This window comes from Rhincodon typus, chromosome 13 (genome assembly GCF_021869965.1).
Source record: "Rhincodon typus isolate 14 chromosome 13, sRhiTyp1.1, whole genome shotgun sequence".
NCBI classification, from domain to species: Eukaryota; Metazoa; Chordata; class Chondrichthyes; order Orectolobiformes; family Rhincodontidae; genus Rhincodon; species Rhincodon typus.
The window spans coordinates 68,362,463-68,389,083 of NC_063344.1; the positions used below are offsets into that span (position 1 = coordinate 68,362,463).

General features: G+C 40.6%; 1 protein-coding gene across 4 annotated transcripts in view; it reads left to right on the top strand.

Moving 5' to 3' along the window:
* The first annotated feature begins 205 nt into the window (after positions 1-205).
* The window catches only part of atg4b (autophagy related 4B, cysteine peptidase), a 40,429-nt gene continuing 14,013 nt past the window's right edge, over positions 206-26,621 (top strand). The window contains exons 1-7 of one of the 4 annotated variants that reach the window (XM_048604230.1): positions 206-310; positions 4,089-4,292; positions 5,828-5,899; positions 16,863-16,937; positions 17,054-17,152; positions 17,558-17,659; positions 20,943-21,015. In XM_048604230.1, the coding sequence (XP_048460187.1) occupies positions 17,092-17,152; positions 17,558-17,659; positions 20,943-21,015 (236 nt within the window). In that variant the 5' untranslated portion in view covers positions 206-310; positions 4,089-4,292; positions 5,828-5,899; positions 16,863-16,937; positions 17,054-17,091. The remainder of the gene's footprint in view (positions 311-4,088; positions 4,293-5,827; positions 5,900-16,862; positions 16,938-17,053; positions 17,153-17,557; positions 17,660-20,942; positions 21,016-26,621) is intronic. The other 3 variants (XM_048604229.1, XM_048604231.1, XM_048604233.1) reach the window with 3 other exon arrangements.

Here is a 26,621-nt window from a genome sequence, read left to right on the forward strand (position 1 = left end):
ATCAGTTAGTTTGTTACATATATAAAATGAGGTACAACATCAGAAGCTAGCAAACTGTCCTCATTGGCAATGCCACCTCATCTGTGTTAATGTGTTTACAAAAGAATGGGTGACAGCTGAGATGGAATAAAGAGGATTGGAAGTTCTGAAACTGTTCATCTTCAGAATTCTCTCATAGTTTGTAACTCGTTTTCTTATTTCTTCCCAGCTACTCTAACGTACGACACCTTGAGGTTTGGCGATTTTGAAGATTTTCCAGAAACAACAGAGCCAGTTTGGATTTTAGGAACAAAATACAGTGCACTCACAGGTACTGGGACACAGTGTTCACAGGGAGACTGGTTTGGCAGGGGGTTGTGATGATGGTAGTTGCTGGGAGGTAGACTGTTTCTGGTATTAGACTAGAGCAGAGGCTGGCTGTTGCTGGGCTAACTTTGCAGCACATACCTATTGTTGGGCAGTTGGAAAAGAAACTGAACCAGAATAACAAGAAGTTACAGTATCTTTACATAATTGTGGTGGGATAACATCACAACATCCAGTGAGAATGAAACTCAATTTCTCTCTTGAAAGTCATATAAATTAGTATGATCAGTACTTAATAGTAACTGTGTTGTGGTTTCATTTTTTTATAAACCAAGTTGAATCCGAAAAGGCCATTTGGTCATTTGAGATATCCTTCAAGTTTCTTAATTCAGAGCAAGTTCATTTAGAAAGACTATCTTCTAGTCTGACCTGGTCAATGTTATTCAAATATTTTCAACCTTTTGAATGAAAGATCTTGTTCTGACAGCTCTTTTGTTTTTGATATGTACTTTTCGCTTACTTCCATTTATATCCTCTGATCCATGTGAGCTTATTTTGAAGAAAGTGTTTGGCTCTACCCTGAGGGAAGCTATTAAGTCCATTATGACTGTCCTCGCTTTTTGGTTGAGCCATCCAACTAGATCCACTCTCCTGTTTTTTCTCTATAGCCCTGCTTTTTTAACCTCCCATTTAAATATTTATCCAGTTCCATCGAATGTGCTTTCATTACTCTTTTCCAGCAGTACGTTCTGTATCGTATAAACATGCCATGTAAAAACAATATATTTCTTAATTTCATCTTTTATTATTTTGCCACTCATGTTGAATCTGTGTTCTCTGGTTACTGACCTTTCTGTGACTGGTAACAGTTTCTGTCTGTTCTATGAAATTACGTAATGATTTTGAACATTTATCAAATCTCCTCTTTAACCTTCTCAGCCCCAAAAGGAACAACCACGACGTCTCTGGTCACCCTACATAACTGACGCTCCTCATTCTGGGTACCATTCTAATAAATCCCTCCAGTACCTTCTCCACATCCTTCTTAACATGTGGTGCTCAGAATTGAATATAATACTCCAGCTACAGGCTGGACAATCTTTCAGACAGGTTTACCATCATTTTCAACAACAACAACGGTTCTGAGAAAGGGTCACTGGATCCAAAATGTTAACGCTGTTTTTTCCTTCACAGATGCTGCCAGACCTGCTGAACTTCTCCAGCAACTTTTGTTTTTGTTCATGATTTACAGCATCCGCAGTTCTTTCGGTCTTTATCATCATTTTCTTGCTTTTGTACTCCACAACGCTATTAATACAGCTAAGGTTCCGAAATGTTTTTCTCAACTTATCCTGTCTCCTTCAAAGATATGTGTGTAAATACCCCCAGCTCCATCTCCTCCTGCAAACCTTTAAAGTTCAACCATTTGTTCAAACACCTCGCTCTGTTGTTCTCACCAAAAAGTATCACTTCATGCTTCTGTGTTCATCATGTGTCTGCCCATTCAGAAAACTGTTCTGACACTCCTCATTCTTTACACCACTACTTATTTGTGCATTTAGGCAAGATTTTCCACGAGCACCATGTTTCTACATTGCAAAAGTGAAGATTTTATCATGTTTTCACTGCTCATCTGTTCTGTGTCCTATTGTCAATGCACACATGCTTTTTGAAGTTAGGTTACTAGAATTGCATGCCATGTTCCAAGAATGGTTTGATAAGTGTGTTACAAAGCCAGCAAAGAAACAGGAATGTTCCAAATATACATTAGGATAAAATGTAAAAAGTAAGGCAAATTATTAATTTTTTGGTTATTGATATCTCATCCAACTTTGAACAGTTTTCAACTAAAACATTATGACCTTCTTTACAAATATTGATTGGCACGTATCCAGGAAATTTAAGTGACACATGCACCTAATCATTGACAATTTTTATAAGATTATAACAAATAAGAGCAGAAGTAGGCCAACTGGATTTGAAATTCTATCATGTCATGATCATTCCTCCATACAGAATCCTTTACGAGGAAGTAACTAATTAATTGTTTCATTCCACATTTCAAGATCTAAATGGCCTGTTCCCTGGTTGATTTTAGAACATATTGTTCTGACAAACTCTGTTGAAAACACTATGAACTATTCTTTAGGCTACCTTTGACACTTCAATTCATGCCAATCTATATTTATATTAAAATTACCCAAGATTATTATAAAGCCCCATGATTTCATGATATACACGCTGCCCTACTTTAAACTACTCGCGCTGGTGACTTCCTTCCTTTCATGTGTCTTATTCCACCCAAACTGATTTGGATTTTCCAAACCAAGATCATTACTGTCTACTGTTCTGATGTCATTGTTCATAACAGACCTACCCACCTCCTTTTTGAAATTCAGATACCCTTGAATGTTTAGGTCTCAGGCACAGTCACTTTGCAACAACATCACTGTAAGGACTGTCATATTTTCATTTATTACTTGTGCTTTTTGTCCATCTTGTTATGAATGGTGTGCAGAGCCTTTAATTCTATCATTTTTACCAATATTTCCCCCTATCTGCTGGTGTGATGATTAAGGTATAGTCTAGCATTTCAAATGCATATCTTGCCTTGTAATTTTCACTCAAGTTGTTTTCATCCAACTACAAATGCTTCACTTTGCAAACATCTTGGAAGTGCTGCCTTCTTGGAGCAATATTCTATCACTCCGTTCTTTTCAGTCTTGGAACTGTTAACTAAACAAAGCCTATCTTGTGCATCCAGTTGAAGTTCTTAATATAGAATTCAGATTAGACTGACATGATGCAATGTCCACCTCAGTTTGGAGAACTGCTAGTTTTGAGAGTGGATGTGAAATCTGTTCTTATTAAACTATACTCTCTGTCACGCTGTGAGTGTTTATTACCTGCTTCACTATGCTGCAGTCTTGCCTTCTACACCCCCTTTCCCCACTACTGATGAGTTTAAACTCTTTACTACAACCTCCATTATATGTTATGATTTTCAAGATACTGGTCCTTGTGCAGCTCAGGTAAATGCTGTCCCAAAACTACAGCACCATCTTTCTCCACTACTGATAACAGTGTCTGTCAATTGAAACCCATTTCTCCTATACCAATTCTTCAGCCACACATTCAACTATCTGATCTTATTTACCCTATGCCAATTTGCTTGTGGCTTGGAGTATCCAGATATTATAACCTTTGGGATTCTGCTTCTTAATTTGCCCCTAGCTCCTCACACTCGCTTAACATAACCTTCTTCTCAGCTCTGCCCCTCTTGCGGGTAACAATGTAGACCACAGTGTAAAGACTGTGTTTTCTCTTTTTCTGCATTTTTGATTGTGGACTGAAATGCGGAAAGGTCGGTTTTAAAAGCCAGAGATTGGTGCACATTTTTAAAAGCAACTAACACTCATTATAAGTACTGTTTACACACCTGTTGTTCAAGCAGTGCAGGAAATCTAGTTACAAACAAGCTGGACCCAGTGGGTTGTGTTCAAATGGAGTTTCAGTGGCAATAAGTAGCTGATTAGTCTGTGAAAGTCTGAACAGTTATCCAATGACAAAACCTTCCTGTCTGACAATAGTTATGTGACTGGCTTCCAGGTAGCTGAACAACTTGTGGGCGTGAATGTTTTGAGAGAGAAGCCATTGTATCTTTTAATGGGCAGGAACTGTCCCTTGTCTCTGCAGTAAAAAAAAAAGCATTTCAAGCCTGAAGAAAGCCAGTTTATTTCTCCTTAGCAATTACATTAAGTGGTGCTTTTTGTTTTGACCAGTAAGTAAAAGACTTTACAAGTATAAACCAGCTTTCCTGTGCCTCCTACAAGCAAGTGAAAGTACCCAGAGAAGGAAGATCAAGGAGCCAAAAGGATGATTTCAGGGAGTCCTGTGGACAGGGATCATTTATATGCCATCCCAGTCTTTCCCTCCACCCATGGCACACATTTGTTGGTCTGTTGTATTTAGGGGGAGTTCTATAAGTGAGTACATGTTTTAACTAGTAGAGATATATGTCAACAATTCGTAATTGTTCATCTGTAGCTAGAATTCGTTTTAATTGTAATAAGTAGTCATTCTTGTTAAGTATGGAAACTTGTTCACTGTTTTCTGTCAACCTGGGTCGGAATTCCACGTATATTTTAAAATCTTTAACTTTTGTGATAACTCTTGGGATAGCAGGGCTTGATTTCTAACACACTACCCCAGTGAGGCGTAACAATGGCAATAGGACCTTCCCCTCCATTCAAAGTTTCTCTGAACTTGAGAAGATGTCCATAGGTCTGGCACCTGGCAGGCAACACAGCCTCTCTCTTGTCTGCAGACAGCTGTAGCAATTTGCTAATTATGCAGTCTTCTGCTAAAACTACATTCATTTGTACTCCCTGCCTTGAATGCCCCTGTATCCCAATGCTGAGATCAAGTTGCTCATCCTCACTGCTGTCGCCCACGTAAGAAAGCACAGATTGGTTCTTCCATTGCTATCTCTGGTCCAAATGTGTCTTTCAGTGACATTCTGCTATCCCTGACCAAAAACGAACTCTTAACACATGTGACTGCTTCCCCGAACAAAGTGTCCAGGCAGCTTTCCCCTTCCCTGGCGCATCAGTTTCTAAAGCTCAAATGCCAGCTCATTAATCCAGAGCCAAAGTTCTCTGAGCTGCTGACACTTAATATAGATATGCTTGTAATGGATGACATGGGCATTCAACACCTCCTATATGCTATGCTTTTAATAAATCACTGCAATTCCACCTTTATTTGATTTACCAAATGAGGTTTCTCGTTTAGAAATGTCACTTGGTGATTATCTGTAATGATGTTATGGAGTTTAACTCATATTCTATAAATAATAGTACATATATCTCCACAATGCCAGTTTACTACTGTCCCAAATTGTTCTGAAGAGTCATATTTGACTTGAAATGTACATTTAGAACTTCTGAAGGGCAGAATAGAAAATTAAAGTTTGTGTTATCACTGTACATCAAAAGATTATGTATCTCTTTTAGGTAGTAATTAGATTCGTCATGATGTAAATCTGTCTGAACATCATTGCAGAATTAAGCATATCAACTATGTTGACACAAATGTAGTGCTGAGGAGGTGCTTGCATTGTCTCAGGCACTGTCTTTGTGTTGAGATGTTAATTTGAGGCCTTATCTACATGTTGAAGCTAAACCACCCCAAGTTACTGATCGGGAGAAATTGCTCCTCCTCTTCAGTGGCCTGACTGATATTTCTCCAAAGCCATTACAAGTATATAACACATCAGTTTATCTTGTTACTGTTTGTGAGACTTTCCACTGTGTAAATTGGCTGTCTTATTGCTGACCAAGCATTGATAATGGTATAAATGAAACAGTTATTTGGCTCTAAATTTATTTGACTCATCTTGAAAGTATGTTTGTGTCTAGATTATTTAAAAATCAGTTCTTTGTTCTTTAAATCAAGTCTTCTAGCAACCTGAAATAGGCCAATGAGTGATGGTGTTTTCATCTTTTTTCTCCCCTCCTAGATAAAGATGAGATCTTTGCAGATGTCACCTCACGGCTCTGGTTTACATACAGGAAGAATTTCTCTCCCATTGGTAGGTGTTTATTACCTGATTATCTTTGTGCTTGGTTAATCCTCGTTGCAGACAGAGTTCAACATTATGAAGGAATAGGGAACTGAATATCTAGGTTTGCTGCCAACACCAACTTACTTAGCACACAGTGAATGGTATAGATGGAAACAAAGTTGCAAAGAACACTGAAGGATAAATTTGGAAGAGTTCTGAAGAAAGGAGCGTGACTTAAAAAATTGGATTCAGGCCAGTCAGGGTGATTTCAGAAACTTAGTTGCCACACAGCATTGTGGAAATCTGGGACTTTAAACCTGCAAAGCTAAAAGTGAGGCTGCAGGTTGTTTGGAAATGCCAAACCTGAGACTAGAGTCACATTTAGAAAGAGATTTAATGGTTGCTGAACTCAAAGTGGGAAGCTGGATTTAAGGTACCTCTCAGCTGTAATCTAGATGAATAACAGAACGGGCTTGAGGAGTTGAATGGCTGACTCGTGTTCCTGCATTTCACAAATAAGTCATTGGGCCCAAAAACCTATGTTTATGCCCTACGCAAGCCTTTTCTCAATCTACATCATCTTACCCTATCAGCATATCTTTCTATTTTTGTCACTTTCTTGCACTTACCTAGCTCCATCTTCAATACGACTTGCTACTACAAGGACTACTTAAGGTAAGTTCCACACGCCAGTTCTGAAGAAGGGTCACTGGACTCAGTGTTAACTCTGCTTTCTTCCTACAAATGCTGCCAGACCTCCTGAATTTCTCCCAACAATTTCTGTTTTTGTTTCAGATTTCCAGCATCTGTAGTTCTTTGTTTTATCCAAATGCCTAACATTGTTCTAAGATGTAAACATTGAGAGTTCTCACAGTCAGTGGTGAAGAAATTATATTTATTTGCTTACTTCTAAGAAAGGGCAGCATCGGAGGAACAGGAAAGCTGACCCCACCTCCTAGGGTGGAGGTAGCTATTACAAGGGGGCATAGTTTTAAAGTGAGTGGAGGTAGATATAGGGGAGACATCAGAGGTAAGTTCTTTACTCAGAGAGTGGTAGGGACGTGGAATGCATTGCCAGAGAGGGTAGTGGAGTCGGCCTCATTAGGGGCATTTAAGCGGCTATTAGGTAGGCATATGGATGATGGTATAAGGTAGGGGTGGAGGTTAGATAGACCTTAGGTTTAGGGTAAAAGTTTGGCACAATATCGTGGGCCGAAGGGCCTGTACTGTGCTGTATTGTTCTATGTTCTATGTTCTAAAGCTGCCTACTATCACGAGTGTGAATTTCCCCTTTGCCATTGTTAATTTGAATATAATAGTAAGTCAGGGCTTTCCAGAGCTTTAACAACAGCAATGTTATCAAAAAGTGTAAATAACCGATCTCAATGAAGTATTCTCACAGAAAGCAAACCAGGAAGTAAAAGGCACTGATTATTCCTTCACTGTTAACTTGATTTTAGAGAACGAAATCACTTCTAATTGTGCACATAATGGCTCCCGAGGTTGCTGTTTCAGGAGTAATGACAGCAACTGGTGACGGTTTTGCTGTCATTTGCAACTGCAAAACCCAGGCCATACTTCTGAAGTAAGTTTTTTAGAATCTTTAAAACTGACCATGGCATTGGTCTGGCTGTATACTTCACAGTCACAGAACTGTTATAGCCCTTTCAGCCCATCGTGTCTTGAAGGACTTTATGGTGTGGCTCAAATCATGCCAAACTACATATGTTGTGTGGGCTACGTGACAATACTATGTGTTCTGTCTTTGTTACATCTGCTATTTAATGTGTAATTTGTATTGACCATGATTTTCCTGTTAACTTGTGTTTTATGTTGATACTAATTTGGCTATTAAAGTAACAGCTATAAAAAGGTGAAATCTTGTCCACTGGCTTTTCTCACTACGTCATGCAATAGTTCAGTTCTTTTGGTTTGTTGATCTTCACTGATACCCTATCTAAATTAGGGTTTGTTACATGAAAAATGAGAATGCGAAGGATGTTTCTGCAACTGCTCATGTAAAATTCTCCAGAATTACATCAGAAAAAGGGAAAATGACAGTTTATGACAGAATGAATATAGAAAGAGGATTTTTAAAAAAAGAAAAATGCAGAAGACTTGAATCTAAAAAGGGAATGAGAAGGCTTGAAGTAAAGAGGTAATTTGGAAAGGGAGAAGTTAGAAAAAGAAAAGGGATTTGGAAAGTGACTCAAAATATGTAAAGTAGAAAATGCTGGAGAAACTCAGCAAGTCTGGCAGTAACTGTAAAGAGAGAAACAGTTAAATTTTTGAGTCTGATTATGATTCTTTGGAACTTATCATTTATCAAAATATTTATCTACTCACTGGAGTTTAGAAGAATAGGAGGTGATCTCATTGAGACATATTGGATTCTTAAAGACCTTAATGAGAGGAACTTTTCCCCTCATGGGAGAGACGAGGCCCAGGGAGTATAGCCTTAGAATAAAGAGGTGCCAGTTTAAGACTGAGATGAGGTGGAATTTCTTTTCAGTGGGTTCTCCTTGCCTCAGAAAGCTGTGGGAGCAGAGTCCTTGTGTACATTTAAGGCTGAGATAGATGATTGATTCTTGATTAGTAGGGTAATCTAGGGCTACGGGGAAAGAGCAAGAAAGTGTATGTGAGGAATGATGAATAGCCATGTTCCTACTGAATGGCAGATAAGGCTTGAGGGGCTGAACGGCCTACTCCAGCTCCTATTTCCTATGGTTTTATATAAACAGGCATTGATGATGAAAGGTAAAGTTGATTTAGAGCAAACTTCTTTGCTTTAAGGTAAAATATTCACTTGTTACCAAAATTTAGTGAGAAGGAAATAGAATGTACTTTGTATTATTTGAGAATATTGTCACATCTTTATTTACCTAAGCAATGGTGTAAATGCTGAGAGGATGCTCCTACAGAGTGGGGAAAACTTTGATGAAGGCGTGCTGGTCTATTTCAAAAGAGGATGCATGTGACTATGACAAAGTATATTTTCAATGCCTGAGAGTTGGCACTAGGAGCCTAAAGAGACTATTTCAGATATTTGAAAAAGTAGTACCACCATCCCCATGTAAAATGTGTTCGTAAGAAGGAAATGGTGTTGATAGGTGGTGTAGATTGAATACAAAAACAGTGCCTCTTTGAGAATGAGATCATATAGTTGAAGGAACGTAAAGTTAGAAAATGAAAGAAATCACACTAGTTGCAGATAATTATGAATTGATTTGCAAACATATTGGTAACTCTTTCCCAATGTGAATACTTGCATAAAAAGTTGGCAAAATATAAACAATGAACAAAAACAAAGTATCTGGAAAAGCTCAGCAGGTCTGGCAGCATCTGTGGAGGAGAAAACAACGTTTCGGGTCCAGTGACCCTTCCTCAGAACTGATGGTGGCTGGGAAAATGTCAGTTTATGTGCAGAAAATAGGGAGGTGGGTGGGGTAGGGAGTAAACGATAGGATAGAGCCCAAAGAGAGAGAAAGACAGTTGGACAGACAGAGGAGTTGCTAACAATCAGGCTGGGAGGGTGAATAGTTGTTAATGGGCACTGTTAGTGACTAACAACAGGGGGTGTGTAATGGCAGGCTATGTGGTAACAAGGCCTGGTGTGTGGGGTCGGGGGCTGGGACATGGGACAGTTTAGGCCCTAAAATTATTGAACTCAATATTGAGTCCGGAGGGCTGTAGGGTTCCCCAAGCGGAAAGTGAGGTGTTGTTGCTCCATCTTGCGTTGGGCTTCACTGGAACACTGTAGCAAGCCAGAGACACAGATGTTGGCCAGAGAGCAGGGTGGTGCATTGAAGTGGCAGGCAGCAGGTAGTTCAGCGTCTTTTTTGTGAGCAGAACGTAGATGTTCTGCGAAGCGGTCACCAAGTCTACACTTCGTTTCCCCAAAATATAAAGCTTGATACTGAATAGCAAGCTGGCAAAGGTGAAGATGGAGTACTCCTCAGGTTAATGTAGTGCTAGTCTGGAGGACAAGTTTGGTTTGAGAGGACTGACAGGCTGTTTTGGTCATGGAAAAAGGCAAATGGAAGATTGAGTGTAAGAGTAAAAGCAAGCCTATATTTGTATGGCCAATGACCATCCTCACCCAGTAAATAATGTCCTAGCAAATAAAGTTCATGACAAGCAAGTACAAGAACGTTCAGTATAGAGTGAATCAATTTACAGACAGCTATAAGAATTCTCTGTTTGGGAGTGAGACAGACAGATCAATTCTTCAGAGATACAGGGGCGACACAATAACAGATATTGGTAGATGACATGAACTTTTCTTGCAGCAGCTTGCTGTTTCCAGTGCTATTAATTCAGGGTATTGTTGGCAGTTATTCTTCCATTCCCTTGTATGTGGTTGATTTAAAACATTACTTAGTCACTGGTCCTAATATTGTTGGTACAATATCTGCTTTGCCTGTTGAAGATGTTGCCCAGAAGTAACAGCTGTAAAAGGATGAAATCTTGTTCACTGGCTTTTCTTATTGCATCATGCAATAAGTTTGCTTCTTTTGGTTTGTTGATCTTCACTGAGACCCTGACTAAGTTAGGGCTTGTTTCATCGGTCGGGGCTAAAGTACTCATGTTTCAAGTGGTTTTAAGAGAACCAGCTACTGAGGCTTTGCAAGAATAATTTCTTGGAATATTCCTGGCTTGTATTGTTGCGAGGTCACAGATTATTTCACGGCCACAGGTGAAGTGCCAGGTGACCGAAGATAGATAATGTAGTTTCTTTGTTCTAAAAAGGAAGTAGGGATAGGTTAGTTACCAGTGACCAGTTAGTTTGATGTCAGTGGTAGGGAATTTATTGGAAAACGTTCTGAGGGGACAGGATTAATCAACACTTGGAAAGGCAAGGAGTGATCAGAGATGGTCAACACGCATTTGTTGGAGCTAAATCCTGTCTGATTAATTTAGTTTAGTTTTTTTGAAAATGTGACTAGGTATATTGATGAAGATTGCAGTTGATGTGATTTACGTGGATTTCAGTACAGCCTTTGACAAGGTCCCACATGGGCTTTTACCTTTGGACAAGCTTTCCATGAGATCCAAAGCAAGTTTGGCAAACTGTTTCTAAAATGGCTTACAAAGGGTGATGATAGTGGGTTGGTTTTGTGATTGGAAACTTGTGACCAGTAGTGTACTATCGGGATTGGTAGAGGGACCCTTGCTGTTTGTTACACTTAAAGTCCCTACAGTGTAGAAATGGACCATTCGGCCCAACAAGTCCACATCGCCCCTCCGAAGAGCATCCCACCCAGACCCATTCCTCTAACCCTGCCTTTCCCATATCTAACCCACCTAACCTAAAGATCCCTGGATACTATGGGCAATTTAGCACGGCCAATCCACTGACCTTGCACACCTTTCGGAGTGTGGGAGGAAACCAGAGCACCTGGAGGAAACTCATGCAGACACGGGGAGAATGTGCAAACTCTGCACAGACTGTTGACCTGGGTCCCTAGTGCTGTGAGGCAGCAGTGCTAATCACTGGGCCATCGTGCCACCCTAAAACTTGAATCATTAAATTTGTGGCTAAAAAACCTGCAGACTTGGTCAGTTTGGGGATTGAACACATGACCTTGGCATTATTAGCACCACGCTCTAACCATCTGAGCTAACCGGCCCATACAACAACTTTGGATGTGAATGTAGGAGGTTTATTTAGTAAGTTGGCAGATGATACAAATTGGTGATGAGGAGGATGGTCTCGGGCAACAGTCTGATACTGATCAGCTGGTAAATTGGGCAGAGCAATGACCAATGGAATGTAATTCTGATAAGTGCAAGGTGCATTTTGTACTGTCTAGTAAGGGAAGGACATACGCAAGAAATGGTGGCTCCCTCGGCAGTACTGAGGGAAAAAGGGACCTCTGTGTACAAGTTCGTAGATCCCTGAAGGTGTAAGCACAGGTTGTCAGGCTTGTGATGGAGGCATATGGACTGCTTGCTTTTTTGTTAGCTGGGGCGTAGCATATAGGAGCAAGGAAGTCTTGTTACAACTTTGGTTCGGCCACAGATGGAATAACATGTGCAGTTCTGGTTGCCCCACTATTGGAAGGACTTGATTGCAATAGAGAGGTGCAGAGGAGATTCACCAGGATGTTGCCTGGAGTGAAAAGTCTGAGGAGAGATTGGATAGGCTGGGTTTGTTTTCCTTGGAGCAGAGGAGGCCGATGGGGGAGTCCGATTGAGGTATACAAAATTTGTGGAAGGCATAGATAGGGTAGATCATGAGAATCTTTTTCCCATGGCAGAAGTGTCTAAGACTAGAGGGCATAAGTTTAAGGTGAGTAGTAGGTGGGTTAGAGGAGATCTGAGGAAAATGTTTTTCACTCAGGGTGGTAAAAAAATTGGCAACACGCTGCCTGAAAGGGTGGTGGAGGCAGGTACTCGTTGTTAAGAACTTGTTAAGAAGCACCTGGACAAGCACTCAAAGCCAGGCATAGTAGGCTACATACTGACTGCAAGTAAATAGGATTAGTGCAGTTTGTGTTTGTTGGTTGGCATATACATGGTGGGCTGAAGGCCCTGTTTCTGTGCTGTATCACCCAAAAAAAAATTGGGCTAAATCGGACGAGTGGATTTGGTGGTTGTTGTGCATTGTTAGGGTGCTTGATCCTTCAAGGATTCAGATGGGAATGGTGATGTTCTTGTTGAAAGCTCCAAGTCTAAACATGATAAATTGCTTAACAAATCTTCCCTTTTGAGGGCAACATACGTCCTGATTTTGAGGAGCTAGAGTCAGATGGCTTGACCTGAAAGAGGCTGAAAGGTTCTGAAAAGATAAGGATGAACTTTTTGAGCAAGTGTTGATCATCTCCAAAGCTAGTAGTAGTCCATCGAGTTGTTATGCTCTATGATATGACTATCGGCTTTTGAGAATTGTTTATGAAATTCCAGTCTTGTATCATCTGGCTATTCGGAAGCTCAGGCTAGATATCGCCCAAAACTGCAGAAGGATGTGGTTGACCTTTGCACCACAACTCTCTCATGTCACATAGTTGGAAAGCTACAAGCTTCAATCATGCCAGCTTCATTAATACCAATACAAGCGTTTGAAGAAGCGTTTAGTAAGGATCCTGTGGACTCTTACCTAAATCTAAGTCAGGTCATGTGTATCTCTCGGCCATTATGGATTTACTCTCGCAATTTCCAAGGGCAGCACCACTGATGAAGAAAATTTGAATTGAGGATTGGTCCAGTTTCTCATTAGGCTTGGATGCCGAAAGAAATTCAGTCTGACCATTTTGTTAAATGCGTTTCAGGAAGTCATGTCTAATTTAGAAGGTGAAGCAGAGAAGTTATTTGTTTTTCACCTGCAGCCCTAAGGTGCTTTGGAGAGAGATCAGATCCTGAAGTATGTGTTTCTGTTCTCAGGGTTGGGATAAAGGGGCATCGTTCCTATTATGTGCAATTAGGGAACATGCCAAATTAGTCGACTGGTTTTTGTCTCTAAGTTGATCGATTTAGAATGAGGTTACAGACCCTTTCAGAACTCATTAAAGAGACATATTTATCATAAGAGGTGGAAACTATCCTCCCATATTATGTTAATGCTGAGAGGCTCTCCGAACCTTGTCAGAAGTGTTCTTAGCAGGTGATGAAACCATGACTGGTCGAAAGAGCTAAGAGACATCATTTTGAAGTGGGTAAGGTTCTAGTTTTGTTGCCTTTTATTGGTGAACCATCATAAAATCAGTTTTGACACTTCTGTATCTCAGAACCAAAGGGTGTGTAACGTGGGCATGCTAAATAAGGAGCTGAAAAACATACTTTCAAAAGAATGAGTGAGAGTTAAAAACAAAAAAGTATTGGAGAAACTCAGCAGGTCTTGCAGCAACTGTGGAAGGGAAAACAGAATTAACATTTTGACTTGAGTGACACTTCATCAGAGTGAGGGTTATAGATGTTTTCCGAATGCTTGGTTTCATTTTGGAGGAATGACATGAAGTAGCTTAATGTTTCTTAAAATAAGACAAAATCTTTGAGTGTGTCCAGATAGCATTAGGCGACAAGTCAGAAACACTGACATGGGACACAGTGATCATAGAGTCCTACAGCACGGAGACAGACCCTTTGTCCCAAACTGGTCCGTGGTGACCAAAATGTCTATCCATGTGAATCCCATTTCCCTGCACTTGGCCAATATCCTTCTAAATCTTTCCTACCTATGTATTTGTCCAAATGCCTTTTAAATGTTGTTAATGTACCAGCCTCAACCACTTCCACTGGCAGCTCATTCTATATGCCTCCCTCTGTGTAAAAAAAAAAAAAAAAAGTTGCCCCTCAGGTTCCTATTTATTCTTTCCTCTCTTAGCTTAAACTGATCCCTCTGGTTCTTGATTCCCCAACCCTGGAAAAAAGACTGGGTGCATTCACCCTATCCATGCCCCTGATGATCTTATGCACTTCTATCAGATCCCCCCTCAGTCTCCTACACTCTAAAGAAAAAAAAGTCCTAGCTTATCCAGCCTCAGTCTTTGAGTCCTGGCAACGTCTGTGTAAATTTCTTCTGCACTCTTTCCATTTTAATACATCCTTCCTATATCAAGGTGACCAAAACTGAACACAATACTCCAAGTGCGGCCTCACCCCAACGTCCTGCACAACTGCACATAATTTCCCAACTTCTATAGTCTATGCCCTGACTGCTGAAGGCTGGTGTGTCAAAAGCCTTCTTCACTGCCCTGTCTACCTGGGACTCCACCTTCAGAGAACCATGCAGCTGAATTCCAAGGTCCCTCTGTTTCACTACACTCCTTAAGGCTTTACCATTTACCATGAAACTCCTACCTTGATTTGACTTTCCAAAATGCAACACCACCCATTTATCTATATTAAACTCCATTTGCCATTTCTTTATCCACTTCTCCAGCTGATCAAGATCCTGCTGCAATTTCTGATAACTTTCCTCACTGCCCACGATACCACTTACTTCAGTGTCACCCGCAAGCTTACTAATCATGCCTTGTACATTCTCATCCAAATCATTGATATAGATAACAAACAGCAATGGGCCCAGTACCGACCCCTGAGGCACACCACTAGTCGTAGGCATCCAGTCCGACAAACTTCCTTCCACTATTACTCTGCTTCCTACCATCAAGCCAATTGTTATCTCATTTGCCAACTCTCCCTGGATCCTATGTGATCTAACCTTCCAGAGCAGCCTACCATTTGGAACCTTATCAAAGGCCATACTGAACTCCAAATAGACTACGCCTACTGCCCTGCCCTCATCAACCTTCCTGATCACTTCATCAAAGAACTCTAACAAAATTGTGAGGCATGATCTCCCACGCACGAAGCCATGCTGACTACTCCTAATGGAACCCTGTCTTTCTAAATGCATGTATATCTTATCCCTCAGAATCTTCTCAAGTAACTTAACTACCACAGATGTTAGGCTCACTGGCTTATAGTTCCCAGGTTTTTCTTTGCAGCCCTCCTTGAATAACGGCACAACATTCACTACCCTCCAGTCTTCCACAACCTCACTCGTGGCTAACGATGATGCAAATATATGAGCCATGGCCCCTGCAATTTCTTCTCTAGCCTCTTGCAGGTTCTTGGATATATCTGATCAGGAGCAGGAGATTTATCCACCTTCATACATTCTAATATTTCCAACTTCCTCTCCTCTTTGGGACTATCCCCAAGATATCGCCACTAACTTCCCCAAGTTCCCAAGTCGTCTTGTCTTTCTCCACGGTAAGCACAGAGGAGAAATATCATTGAGGACCTTGCCCATCTCCTGCAGTTCCACGCATACATGTCCACTTTGGTCCTTGAAGGGTCCTCTTCTCTCTCTATTAATAGAAGAAGAATAACTATACTTAAAGAATCTCTCTTGATTCACCCTAATCTTCTCAGCCAAAGCTATCTCATGCCCCCTTTTTGCCATCTTGATTTCCTTCTTCAGTAAACTCCAGCATCCCCTATCTACCTCTAGGGATTCCCTTGGTCCCAGCTGCCTGTACCTGAGCCATTCCTCCTTTTTTTCTGGTCAGAGCCTCAATACCTCATCATCCAGGGTTTCATACTCCTGCCAACCTTGCCCTTCACCCTCACAGGTACATATAGACCTTGAACTCTAGCTTTCACACTTTTAAAGGCCTCCGATTTGCCAGAGGTCCCTTTGCCTACAAACAAACTACTCCAGTCAGCCCCTGCAAGCTCCTGTCTACTTCCAACAAAATTCACCTTGCCCCAGTTTAGAACTTGAACCTGTGGACCAGTTTAGTCCCTCTCCATAACTATTTTAAAATTAACACAACTATGGTCACTGGTCCCAAAGTGCTCCCCCTCTGTCACCTCAGTTACCTCTCCTGCTCTATTTCCCAAGAGCAGGTCGAGTTTTGCCCTTTCCCCAGTAGGACCCTCTCCATACTGCTTGAGGAAACTTTTCTGAACACATCCAACAAATTCCACCCCATTTAAGCCCTTAACACTATGGCAGTCCCAATCTATGTTAAGGAAATTTAGAATCCCCCACTATGACAACCCTATTGCTCCTGCAAGTCTTCCCAGTCTCCCTGCAAATTCCTTTAATTCCCATTGACTATTTGGGGGCCTATAGTACAACCCCAATAATGTCACCATCCCCTTCTTATTTCTTCGCTCCACCCACAAAGCTTCACTGGATGATCCCTCAGTTATTTCATCTCTGACTACTGCTGTGATACTTTCTTTAATCAAAAATGCAACTCCCCCTCCCCTCTTTCCTCCACCTCTGTCCCCCCTAAAGCACCTGTACCCTGACACATTAAGCTGCCAGTCCTGTACCCCACTTAGACATGTTTTTGTAATGGCATAATATCCCAGTCCCACGTACCCATGCCCTGAGTTCATCGGCCTTACCTGTCAACCCTCTTGCATTGAAATAGATGCAATTTAATCCAATAGGCATTCCTCGTTCTCTGTTGTGTTCCAACCTGACCTGTCTCTTCAACTTGCTATTTATGATTACTGTATCTCTTTCCAGCCTCGCACTTGCCTCCTTGCTGTTCAGGATCCCATCCGCCTGCCAATCTAATTTTGTGGTGTGATTAATTCTCAGGTGATTCTACATGCTAACATTGTTTACAAAGTATTTTGCAGAAGAAACGTGTAATATGGCATGTTCATTGTATATTAAATACACATAAATATGCTGAATTCTTTTGTTTTGGATAGGAGGCACAGGACCCACCTCTGATAATGGCTGGGGCTGCATGTTACGATGTGGACAAATGATCTTTGCCCAGGCTCTCATATGCAGACATTTGGGTCGAGGTGAGCTCTAAGAACTGATCCCTAGTGAGTTGGTCTCTGGCTGTGTTCAGGATGTGTAGTTGTGGGTGTGGAGGCTAGGGGTTATGTATGGTGTGACACAAATTGTTCCATTAGGTCTATGTCTCTGTCAAGCCACTGACTGGGTGAATGGGATGGAATGTTTCACCTGGGGCCCAAAAATCCCATGTTGTGTTGGTTTGATGTTTTGAGCATGTGAGGGACTGCTTTCTGGATTTCTCTTCTCCCCCTCATTCTCCAACCCTGTCAGCCCCTCCACCCCCAACGAAACAAAACTGATTTTCAACAGGCCACAGTCTGCCTGCTTGTTCAGAAGCCCTTTCATGTAACTCTCAGTATCACTTGTGTTTTCTTATTTTCACTCAGTTTCCTCTTTCTTCTTTGCAGACTGGAGATGGGTAAACGGGAAACAGCAAAGGGATGAATATTACAATATATTGAATGCTTTTCTTGACAAAAAGGACAGCTACTACTCCATTCATCAGATAGGTAAGCTATCTGCCAAGGCTGAGCTATACATGAACATAACAAAACGGGTTGTTGGCCCAACTTGTCATTACTTACCCTCATCTCCTATCCATTCATGCCTTTTGCTCATCCAAACTAATCTGGAATGTTAACAATTTTTTTTCCTTAATGATTAACCCTCATAGTGAATTCCACAATCCCATTACTTTGTTCTATTTTTTTCCTGTCTCTTGCATCTAATTTTGGATCTGAAGCCATTCTGGTTGATGTACCAACTATTTGAAAAATCTACTATATATCTCACCTCACCCTTTCGTAATTTTAAACCTTCTATCATGTCTAATTTTTGTTATTCAACCTAAATTAAGCACTTTAAAATATCTTTCTTTGTACACGGCCCATTATTTATATCAGGCACATACAAACGTGATGAGCCAACTACGTTTGCAGCCCTAAGTAAATGTGTTTGGAAATGTTGATAGCCAATAGAAACGGTATTGAATTCTGTCCAGCACATAAAGACGTCATAGCCTGTCAGATGAGTAAAGACAGTTATTTCTACCTGAAGTACAAGGAGCTCTTGTTGTTATAACCAGCAATATTGAAATTGACATTACTGCATATAGTTTTTGTAATCAATTTTTTTTTTGCTAATCTGAATGTCACTGCACTAAAGGTGAGTGCGTCTAAAAGTGGGGACTGAATGTGTGTTTCATCATATCAGACAATATTCTAGTTCCAATTCCATTTGCATGATTTGAGAAGGGTTTTTTTAAAATATATATCTACATTTTTTGATATATTTTAGATCCCAATTCTGTTTGCGTTATCAAGGTAGGATGGATGCACCAATCCTTGCTGTCCCCTCTGACCACGTTTCCTCAGTGCTACTGCCCTCACTGACATAGAGGGCAGTCTCCACTGTCAGGTCGGGGAGGGAAGCAAGCTGCCCTGCTAAACTTATCAAACTGGGACAGAATGGCAGTGGGAGTGGAGCGGGCTGACTTATGGTGGAGTCTGATACAAAGTGCATTAATGCAGAATAAAGAACTTAGGAGGAATTCTTTTGCATGGAGAGTGGTCGTTTGTGGAGCTACCTGCCGCAATAAGAGGTTAAAGCAGATATCAGTGCTATATTTAGGGGGAGGCTTGATGTAGAACTGATTGAGAATGGAATAAAAAGATACAGGGTAGGGTGGGAAGAACTTTTTATTGTCAGAGGGCCCGTGATGTGTAAATGTTAGCATGGGTCAATTTAGCCGAATGACTATGCAATATAAGTCTACGTAAAGTTGTGCTTACTGCCCTTATTGCACACATCATGTGCACACTTGATCCCATTTTAGCGCATACCTTCCCAGTAACAATGTCTTTATTTGACCAGCATGACTGTGTTCTGCTTATTCTGCCCATGAGCTGTAAGCAAAAGTTAGCGTTGCCTGTGACCGGGCCTGCTTAAGAATGGTCACAGACAAGTTTGGTGTTAGAGATAATCAATCTATGAAATAGAATCCTGCCAAACCTGAGAATTAATGTGATAAATTTGGTATGAGGATGTATTGTGTCTGTGAAAATATAACACTGGGCACTCTAATTTAAACCGTGTGAGAAAAATGCTTACTAAGTGTCATCCTACAGAAATATTGGAGCTTAACATGCATTGGATAGATGTCTAGAATTCTAGAAGCCAATGAAGGTTAGCTGGATAGATTAAAAAGTTGGCTTTATTTGTACAGAGTTAATTACAACTTTTGAAAGGGATATGTACCAAATCTAGTGTATGGCACTGATGGGTTTAGTACTGCACTTGTAAGAGAAGAGTTTGATCTCTTACGTTTCACTAAAATAGCTTGTGTGATGCATGCGTTGTGATCCCAGCTGATAGTAACACCAGGTAAGTTAGATTCCAGAATGAGTTCTAGCTTGACAGACAATAGGTTTTCTTCCTCTTTTAGTTTGCTGCGGAGCTCAGTCTCTGAACATAGTCACAAGAGACTGCCAATGTACTTTAACAAAAGGACATAAGCTTATTACACACAGAAAACACGAGTTATTATATACTACACAAGAATTATTTGAAACCGTTTTATGACAAATGTCAGAAAGAAAAATTCAACCCTTTTACCCCAACAGCAACGTTACAGATATCTAAACCTCAATGCAGGGTCTACACTAGCTCTACACTAAAGCTCCTTGTTTATCTGGCATGGCTGAAATCTGTTTCTTTTTCAATAATTTTTGAATTCTCTCAGTACTTTCTTCAGTTAACGTTTTATCCTGAGGCCTTTAAACAACCTGCCAACTCAGGTCACCTACTAGCTAATATAGATTTCTTAACTTCAACAACCTCGGGAACATTTTCTCTCTGCTTCCATAGCCTCCTGCTCCTGGCTTTCTTATTAGCTCTGATTGCTTCAACTGCTGATTTTTTTTAAAAAAAAATCCTCTGCAGTTAAGGTCCTCTTCTCTCCACACCATATTGGTGGTGTCTGAATTTCTTTTTAATTCATTTGTCGGATGTGGGTGTCACCGGCTGGCCAGCATTTCTTGCCCGTACCTAGTTGCCCATGAGAAGTCACATGGTGTCTTGGAAACATTTTTAATCACTGTTCAAAAGGATTTTCTGATCTAATTTTTTTTTAAAAAGTCAAACCTTAAAACTGAAAACTAAAATCCACTCTTGTTCCACTTTAGACCTCAATTTCCCTGATAACAATTACATGTCATGAACCTTGATCACAAATGGACGTTGGTTACAGAAAGGTTTTGTCCTACATCACAATACTCCCCCAAACAGAAGTCTGTCTGATCCACAGTCTCAATCTAGCAACATGGAAGCAGGCAAAAGGGCTTCATCAATAGAAGAGTTCTGAGTTTTTATCAGGTCACTTAACTATGGCACTTGTCATTTAGTTTGACGAATATTTAGAAGTTTGAATAATTTAATATCTTATAAACAACTCTTCTGTAAACATTTTTAAAATATCAGCACTGGTGAATCCAACTCTATCAACCAAACCAGTCTTGCTCTAGATGGCATCAGCAGAGTAGGGGCCCATTGTGACACAGAGCTTAATTTCTTTTTTAATTTAACTTATTTTTTGTACTCATCCTGTTCAGAGATGCTACACACCTCTGGAGCAGGTGGGACTTGAACCCAGGCCTCCTATTTGGTGCAATCCACTGATGTCTGTATTAGTGGGGTAACAGGTTGGTTATTGGTAATAAGGTGTAGATTGGGAATTTACTTCTTGAAGCCATTAACAATGACAACAGTAATTGTGTCTCCTTTGCCTTGGAGCAGCTCAAATGGGAGTTGGAGAAGGAAAGTCGATTGGTCAGTGGTATGGTCCAAACACTGCAGCACAAGTATTAAAGTAAGTATGAGTTATGACAGCAGCAGCATGAGAGAGAATGGTCACGCTCCTGAGTGACAATAGAAGCAGCTCAGTGGAAATAATCTCTTCATATTATGTGCAAATATTGTTTATCTTTTGCATATACATTTTTGCACCTCCTGCAGATCTGTTTCCTGAGGCTTTGGTTGCATGTACTTTTCTGATTGATCACTATCTATTACATAGTTACTGGGATTCAATCAGGTCAAAACTTCACGATCCTGATATTCCTTTGCTCTGCAGCTTGCGCTGCACTCTCAGAAGCAGCTCAAATGCACACAGGACTGTGTGTGTTCTGGTCTGAAAGGACGCCGGACAAGCTTTCAAACTCCTGACCATAGATCTGCTAATATACCCCAGATGCTCCATGAATTTCAAGCTCAAAACCTGACAGATCAGGCATCAATTCCATTTCTTAGGAATGACTGACTGCGTACTTCACTATTGTAGCCCTGAAGAGAGATAAATAGCAGCTTGACAACTTGAGGTCAGGGATGGTATGTCTATTTGCAAAATGAAAATACTTCATAAAGAAATTTAACTAAGTTTCTGCTGTGCTACAGAAAATGTCTAATATCTGAATTCTGCTTGAAACTTTGTCAAACAACTCAGTTCTCCAGTAACCCAGTTTTAATCTGTTGTGCAGTAGCTGAAACATTTTCCTTTCTCCACCTGGCTCCCTTCTCTCCCATCCTGTGAGGTAACTTCTCCTGGTTCCTTCCTGAAAATAGCGCTTTGGCTGAAAGTACCTGCTGCCATCTACTGCAGCCTAGAATTCTTGATTCTACAGTAGTCTTAAAGAATCAAGAATTCTTACCCAAAGAATGAAGGGGCAACTCCAATAGGAGTTAGGCCAGGAATTGACTTAGCACGTGATGGTTCATTTGCAAGTTTTGCTACATCAGTAATGGTGCAAAACTGATCTGCTGATGTAGCAGTACACAGAAATGTCATTCTGACAGCATCTACTGATCAGCCAAAGTTGGGTGGTGCAGTGGCTCAGTGGTTAGCACTGCAGCCTCACAGTGCCAGGGACCCGGGTTTGATTCCAGCCACGGGCGACTGTCTGTGTGGAGTTTGCACATTCTCCCTGTGTCTGTGTGGTTTTCGTCCAGATGCTCCGGTTTCCTCCCAGAGGCCAAAGATGTGCAGGTCACGTGTATTGGCTGTGCTAAATTGCCCATAGTGTCTAGGTTGGGAAGTGCAGGGATGGGGTAGCAGGTGGGTCTGGGTGGAATGCTCTTTGGAGGGTCGGTGTGGACTTGATGGGCTGATTGGTCTGCTTCCACACTGTGGGGATGCTATGGTCCTTTGAATGACCAAAATAAAACACTGTGCATTTAATGTAACACTCTTACTCAATTTCATTGTTGCAGATTAACATTGTATTTGAAAGCAGAATTGCCGTGGTAACTGCTTGCGGGATTTAGTACCCAGCCAAACTGTTATGACGTTGTCCACGGTGAATATGAGGATATGTTTTATCAAAATTTGAATGTTCAGTAGGATTAAATGAGCATGTTCTATGTTGAAAGCTATTGGATTTGGGATTTGTTGCTACAGTTAAACAGCCCAATATGTTTGGAGAAAGGAGAATGGGTATGGAAATAGGGAATAGAGTCGGGCGGGAATTCCTAACCTGGTCAAGCTGAACCTTGTCCTCAACCACATTGCTAAAGAATTCTGAAGAAGAGTCAGCAGACCCAAAAAGTTAACTCTGATTTTTTTCTTCAAAGATGCTGCCAGACCTGCTGAACTTTTACAGCAACTTCTGTTTTTGTTGCTAAAGAATTAGTGCCTACTTTCAGACTGTGTTTGATCATGTATCACACCATCCACTTCAGTTTCGCTACTGTTTGAGAGATTTATGCCATAAAATATCCACTTTCTAGATGTGATTGTAATGAAGCAGGCTACTTTTTAGTTCATAGAATGAAGAGGTTGGTATGTGAAGAGCCTGAAGTGTTTGGGAGACAAATATCTTCGGTGGGGAGCAAGAGGCGAAGCCTATCTTTTAGTATACTGCCACAATAAAATTAAAGTTTTGAAAAATGAAAGTTCTTTCCCTTGTAGACAGTACACAAACGTGAGCATCTGAATGAGCACTTAGTATGCCCCGTCATTTTCGGCTATGGACAAAGTGCAGATAAATGGGATTAGTGTAGTTTGGTGTTTGTTGGTTGGCCAATCCAGTTCAGTTTCTGGTCAGTGGTAGCCCCAGGATGTTGATAGTGGTACATTCAGTTATGGTAATTCCATTGAATGTCAAGTTGGAAATAGTCATTGCCTGCTTTTTGTCTGACATGAATGTTTTTTTGCTGCTTGTTGTCCCAAGCCTGGATATTGTCCAGATCTAGTTGCATTTGAACATGGACTGCTTCAGTATATGAGGAGTTGCAAATGGTGCTGAACATTGGCAATCATCAGTGAACATCTCCACTTCTGACCTTATGATGGAGGGAAGTTCAGTGATGAAGCAGAAGATAGTTGGGCCTAGGACACTACCCTGAGGAACTCTTGCAAAGATGTCCCGGAGCTGAGATGACCAACCTCTCAAAAACGACAACCATTTTCCTGTGAGCCTGGAATGACTCCAAGTAGTGGAGAGTTCTCCCCTTGATTTCCATCAGCTCCAGCTTTGCTAGACTGTGTGTGTGTGTGTGTGTGTGTGTGTGTGTGTGAGGTTTTTGAAAGGGCATGTTGTTATATTGTACAAGATTAGGAATCCTTTCTCTTCTCAGGCATTTGTTAAAGTTGTGTGTTACAATATATGGTATTATTATCTATTAATGACAAAACTTGGTGTGAAATGCTTTTGTCTTGAATAGCAGTCAATGGAGCTTATTGATCACCGTGGTCTGATTGGGGTTTAATATGACAGCTTGCGGAACAGTGGGGCGCACTCTTTGCAGTTTGGTCATGACTCTATGAATGTTACTTTGTTGACTTCTAGAAGGTATTTAATAGAAACCCCCATAAGAAATTGTTAGTTAAATTTGAAGTTCATGGAACTGAATTGGGTAAGAAATACACTGTACAACAGAAGAGAAGAGAAGGATAATGAGCCTTTACTCTAACGCTCAAGCTAAACTGGTGTCCCACAGGTGCTGAGGCCTCAGCTATTCACAGTTGATCTCTAACTTGAATATGTTCAGCGACCAAGCATCTATAACTTTTGCTATAGAGAATTCCAAAGGTTCTGAAATCTTGGACTAAAATAAAATTTGCTCTCATCTCAATCCTAAATGGCCAACCTCTTCTTCTAGAATTCCCTTCCCTGGATAAGCATCTTTCCAAAATCAGCTTTCAAGCTCTTCAAGAATTTTGTGTGAGCACTTCTAATTCTGCTGAACTTTAGGGAATATAGGCCAGTCTACTCAATGGCTGCGCACAGGACAATCCTCTCATCCCAGGAATAGGTCTGAACATTTGTAGACCTCTTATAATTATATCCTTTCTTAGACCAGAATCATATACAGCACTCCAGGTGCAGCAAAATCATGTACATTTGCAGTAAGACTTTGATACCATTTATAGTTGAACCCTTTTGAAATTAAGGCAAACATACCATATGCTTTCCTCATTGCTTGTTATATCTGCATGTTAACTTTCTGTATCTATAGTTCAATGATGTTTGAGTCCCCTAGATTGAACTGTATTGAACAGTGTAGGAAATGAGTGGGTAAGTGATATAAGAATATAGAGGGTTTAGATAGAAATAGCATAGGATCACTCAACTGAAATGGCAAGCTGTTGTGCTTTAATTTCTGATTTTGTGGTTTATTAATCTTATCTTGATGTCTGAATCACAAAAACATCTCATGCTCAACCTCCTTTTTTCACCCTTACTGATTACATAGGTAATTTCCATAATTTGAGTTCTAAATTGCTTAAACTTTTTTGATTTAAAGCATGCAGTCTGTTGCTCCCCTGTCATGTTTCCTTTGCCACTACAGGGAAACTTGCTGTGAACATTATTCCATTTCTGCTGCACTTTCAGGACAATTTCCAATTATCTGACTTATGTGCTCTTCTCTTCAAACTGTTTAAATTGGATCTCACTATTTCCTGAGTCTGTCCCCCAGTGCTCCTTACTGACTGTTGACTTATTATTTGTATCAAGTATTGTGACAGCAGGGCACAGCAATGCCGCTGGCTTGATGGTGCGGGTTATGTCTCTCAGCAGGTTGAAGTGGACAGGGCTGGGTCTGAACAGACTAGTTGCTGGGGACTGTACCACAGTGAAGAACTGGCTGATACCATGGAGAGGAACAGGCAGCTGCCTTGAAACCAGATTTACACTTCGGGCACTGTCACCTGCTGAGTGTTGAGGCAAGGCCTAATGGGTGATGTTGGACCATTTACGGATACAGTGATACTTGTTTTACCAATTAGTGTTTCTACAGGTTGTATGTTTTGAGTTGTATTTGCAGTATGTGTAGTCAATTGATTGAGGCATCAAAATAGCAGCTGAAAGGCTTCACAAGAAGTGTTTGGAATGACTTACCTGTTCCTCGTACCTCAAATGTTTACTGACTTATGAATCTTGGTTTGTTTTTAAAATTCCTTGCTAATAATTTCCCTCTTCATTTATAATCTGTTCAGTTATATACTGCACCGAATCACTTTGCCATCCATTTATGGCTCAGAGTTCTCATAATTAAGTGCAAGTGTGGCATTTAAAACTGCAGTAGTTACATAATGTGATATCTGACATGTGAAGAATACAAGTGTGTGGTAGACTTTGCTTTCTAATATAAAGTAGATCTTTTCTCTAATTACTCATAGCAAATCAAGGTTGTGTTGTTCCAAGAAGATGGATGGTGCTTGGATTTGGAATAAATTTCTATGACACTTTCTCAGGAACAATGCAGCGTGTGTATTGCTGATTTCTGGAATATAAATACTAATATCCTTATCCATTGCAGTTGGATAAGTTTTTATGCTCAAAATTCAGTTACAGTGGTAACAATATAAAGCACAATTGCTGCAGTTTCTTTCTGTCACTTCTCTCTCAATGTCTAGGGCATTTTTTCTGTAACTTGTTTTGAACAGTTTAGAGAACAAGCTGTTGTAGCTAGGGGAAGGAGATGTTGTCAGTAGCACTGACACATGCTGCGGGATTGTTTCATGCTGTGGCATATTGCAAATCACATCCTGGCTATTGCTCAGCTGTAGGTTAACACAATGGGAACTCTGTCCACTCCACCTGTACACTTTGCAGCCTCAAAGTACCATGAATTTTTTTTTTGAGTATTGTATGCTATCATGTTTTTCAAACAACATATGCTGAATTATCACAAAAATGTACTGGTTGGGTGCAAATGAGAGAAAGTGTTTTTCATGACCATAATATCTCAACCGTGAAGTTTCAAAGTATGGTCCTGTTGAAATATAGCAATTTATAGAAGCCAATCTATTCACAGCAAGCTCCCACAAACAGTAGTGTGCTAATACCCAGATAATCTGATTTTTTTATTTTGATCTTGCTTGGAAAGAAATATTGTCTCAGAGTAGGGCAAAATCCTTCGCACTTCAAAATATGTAGTGCCCTGTGAGGTTTTACATCTGCTTAATAGGGCTTC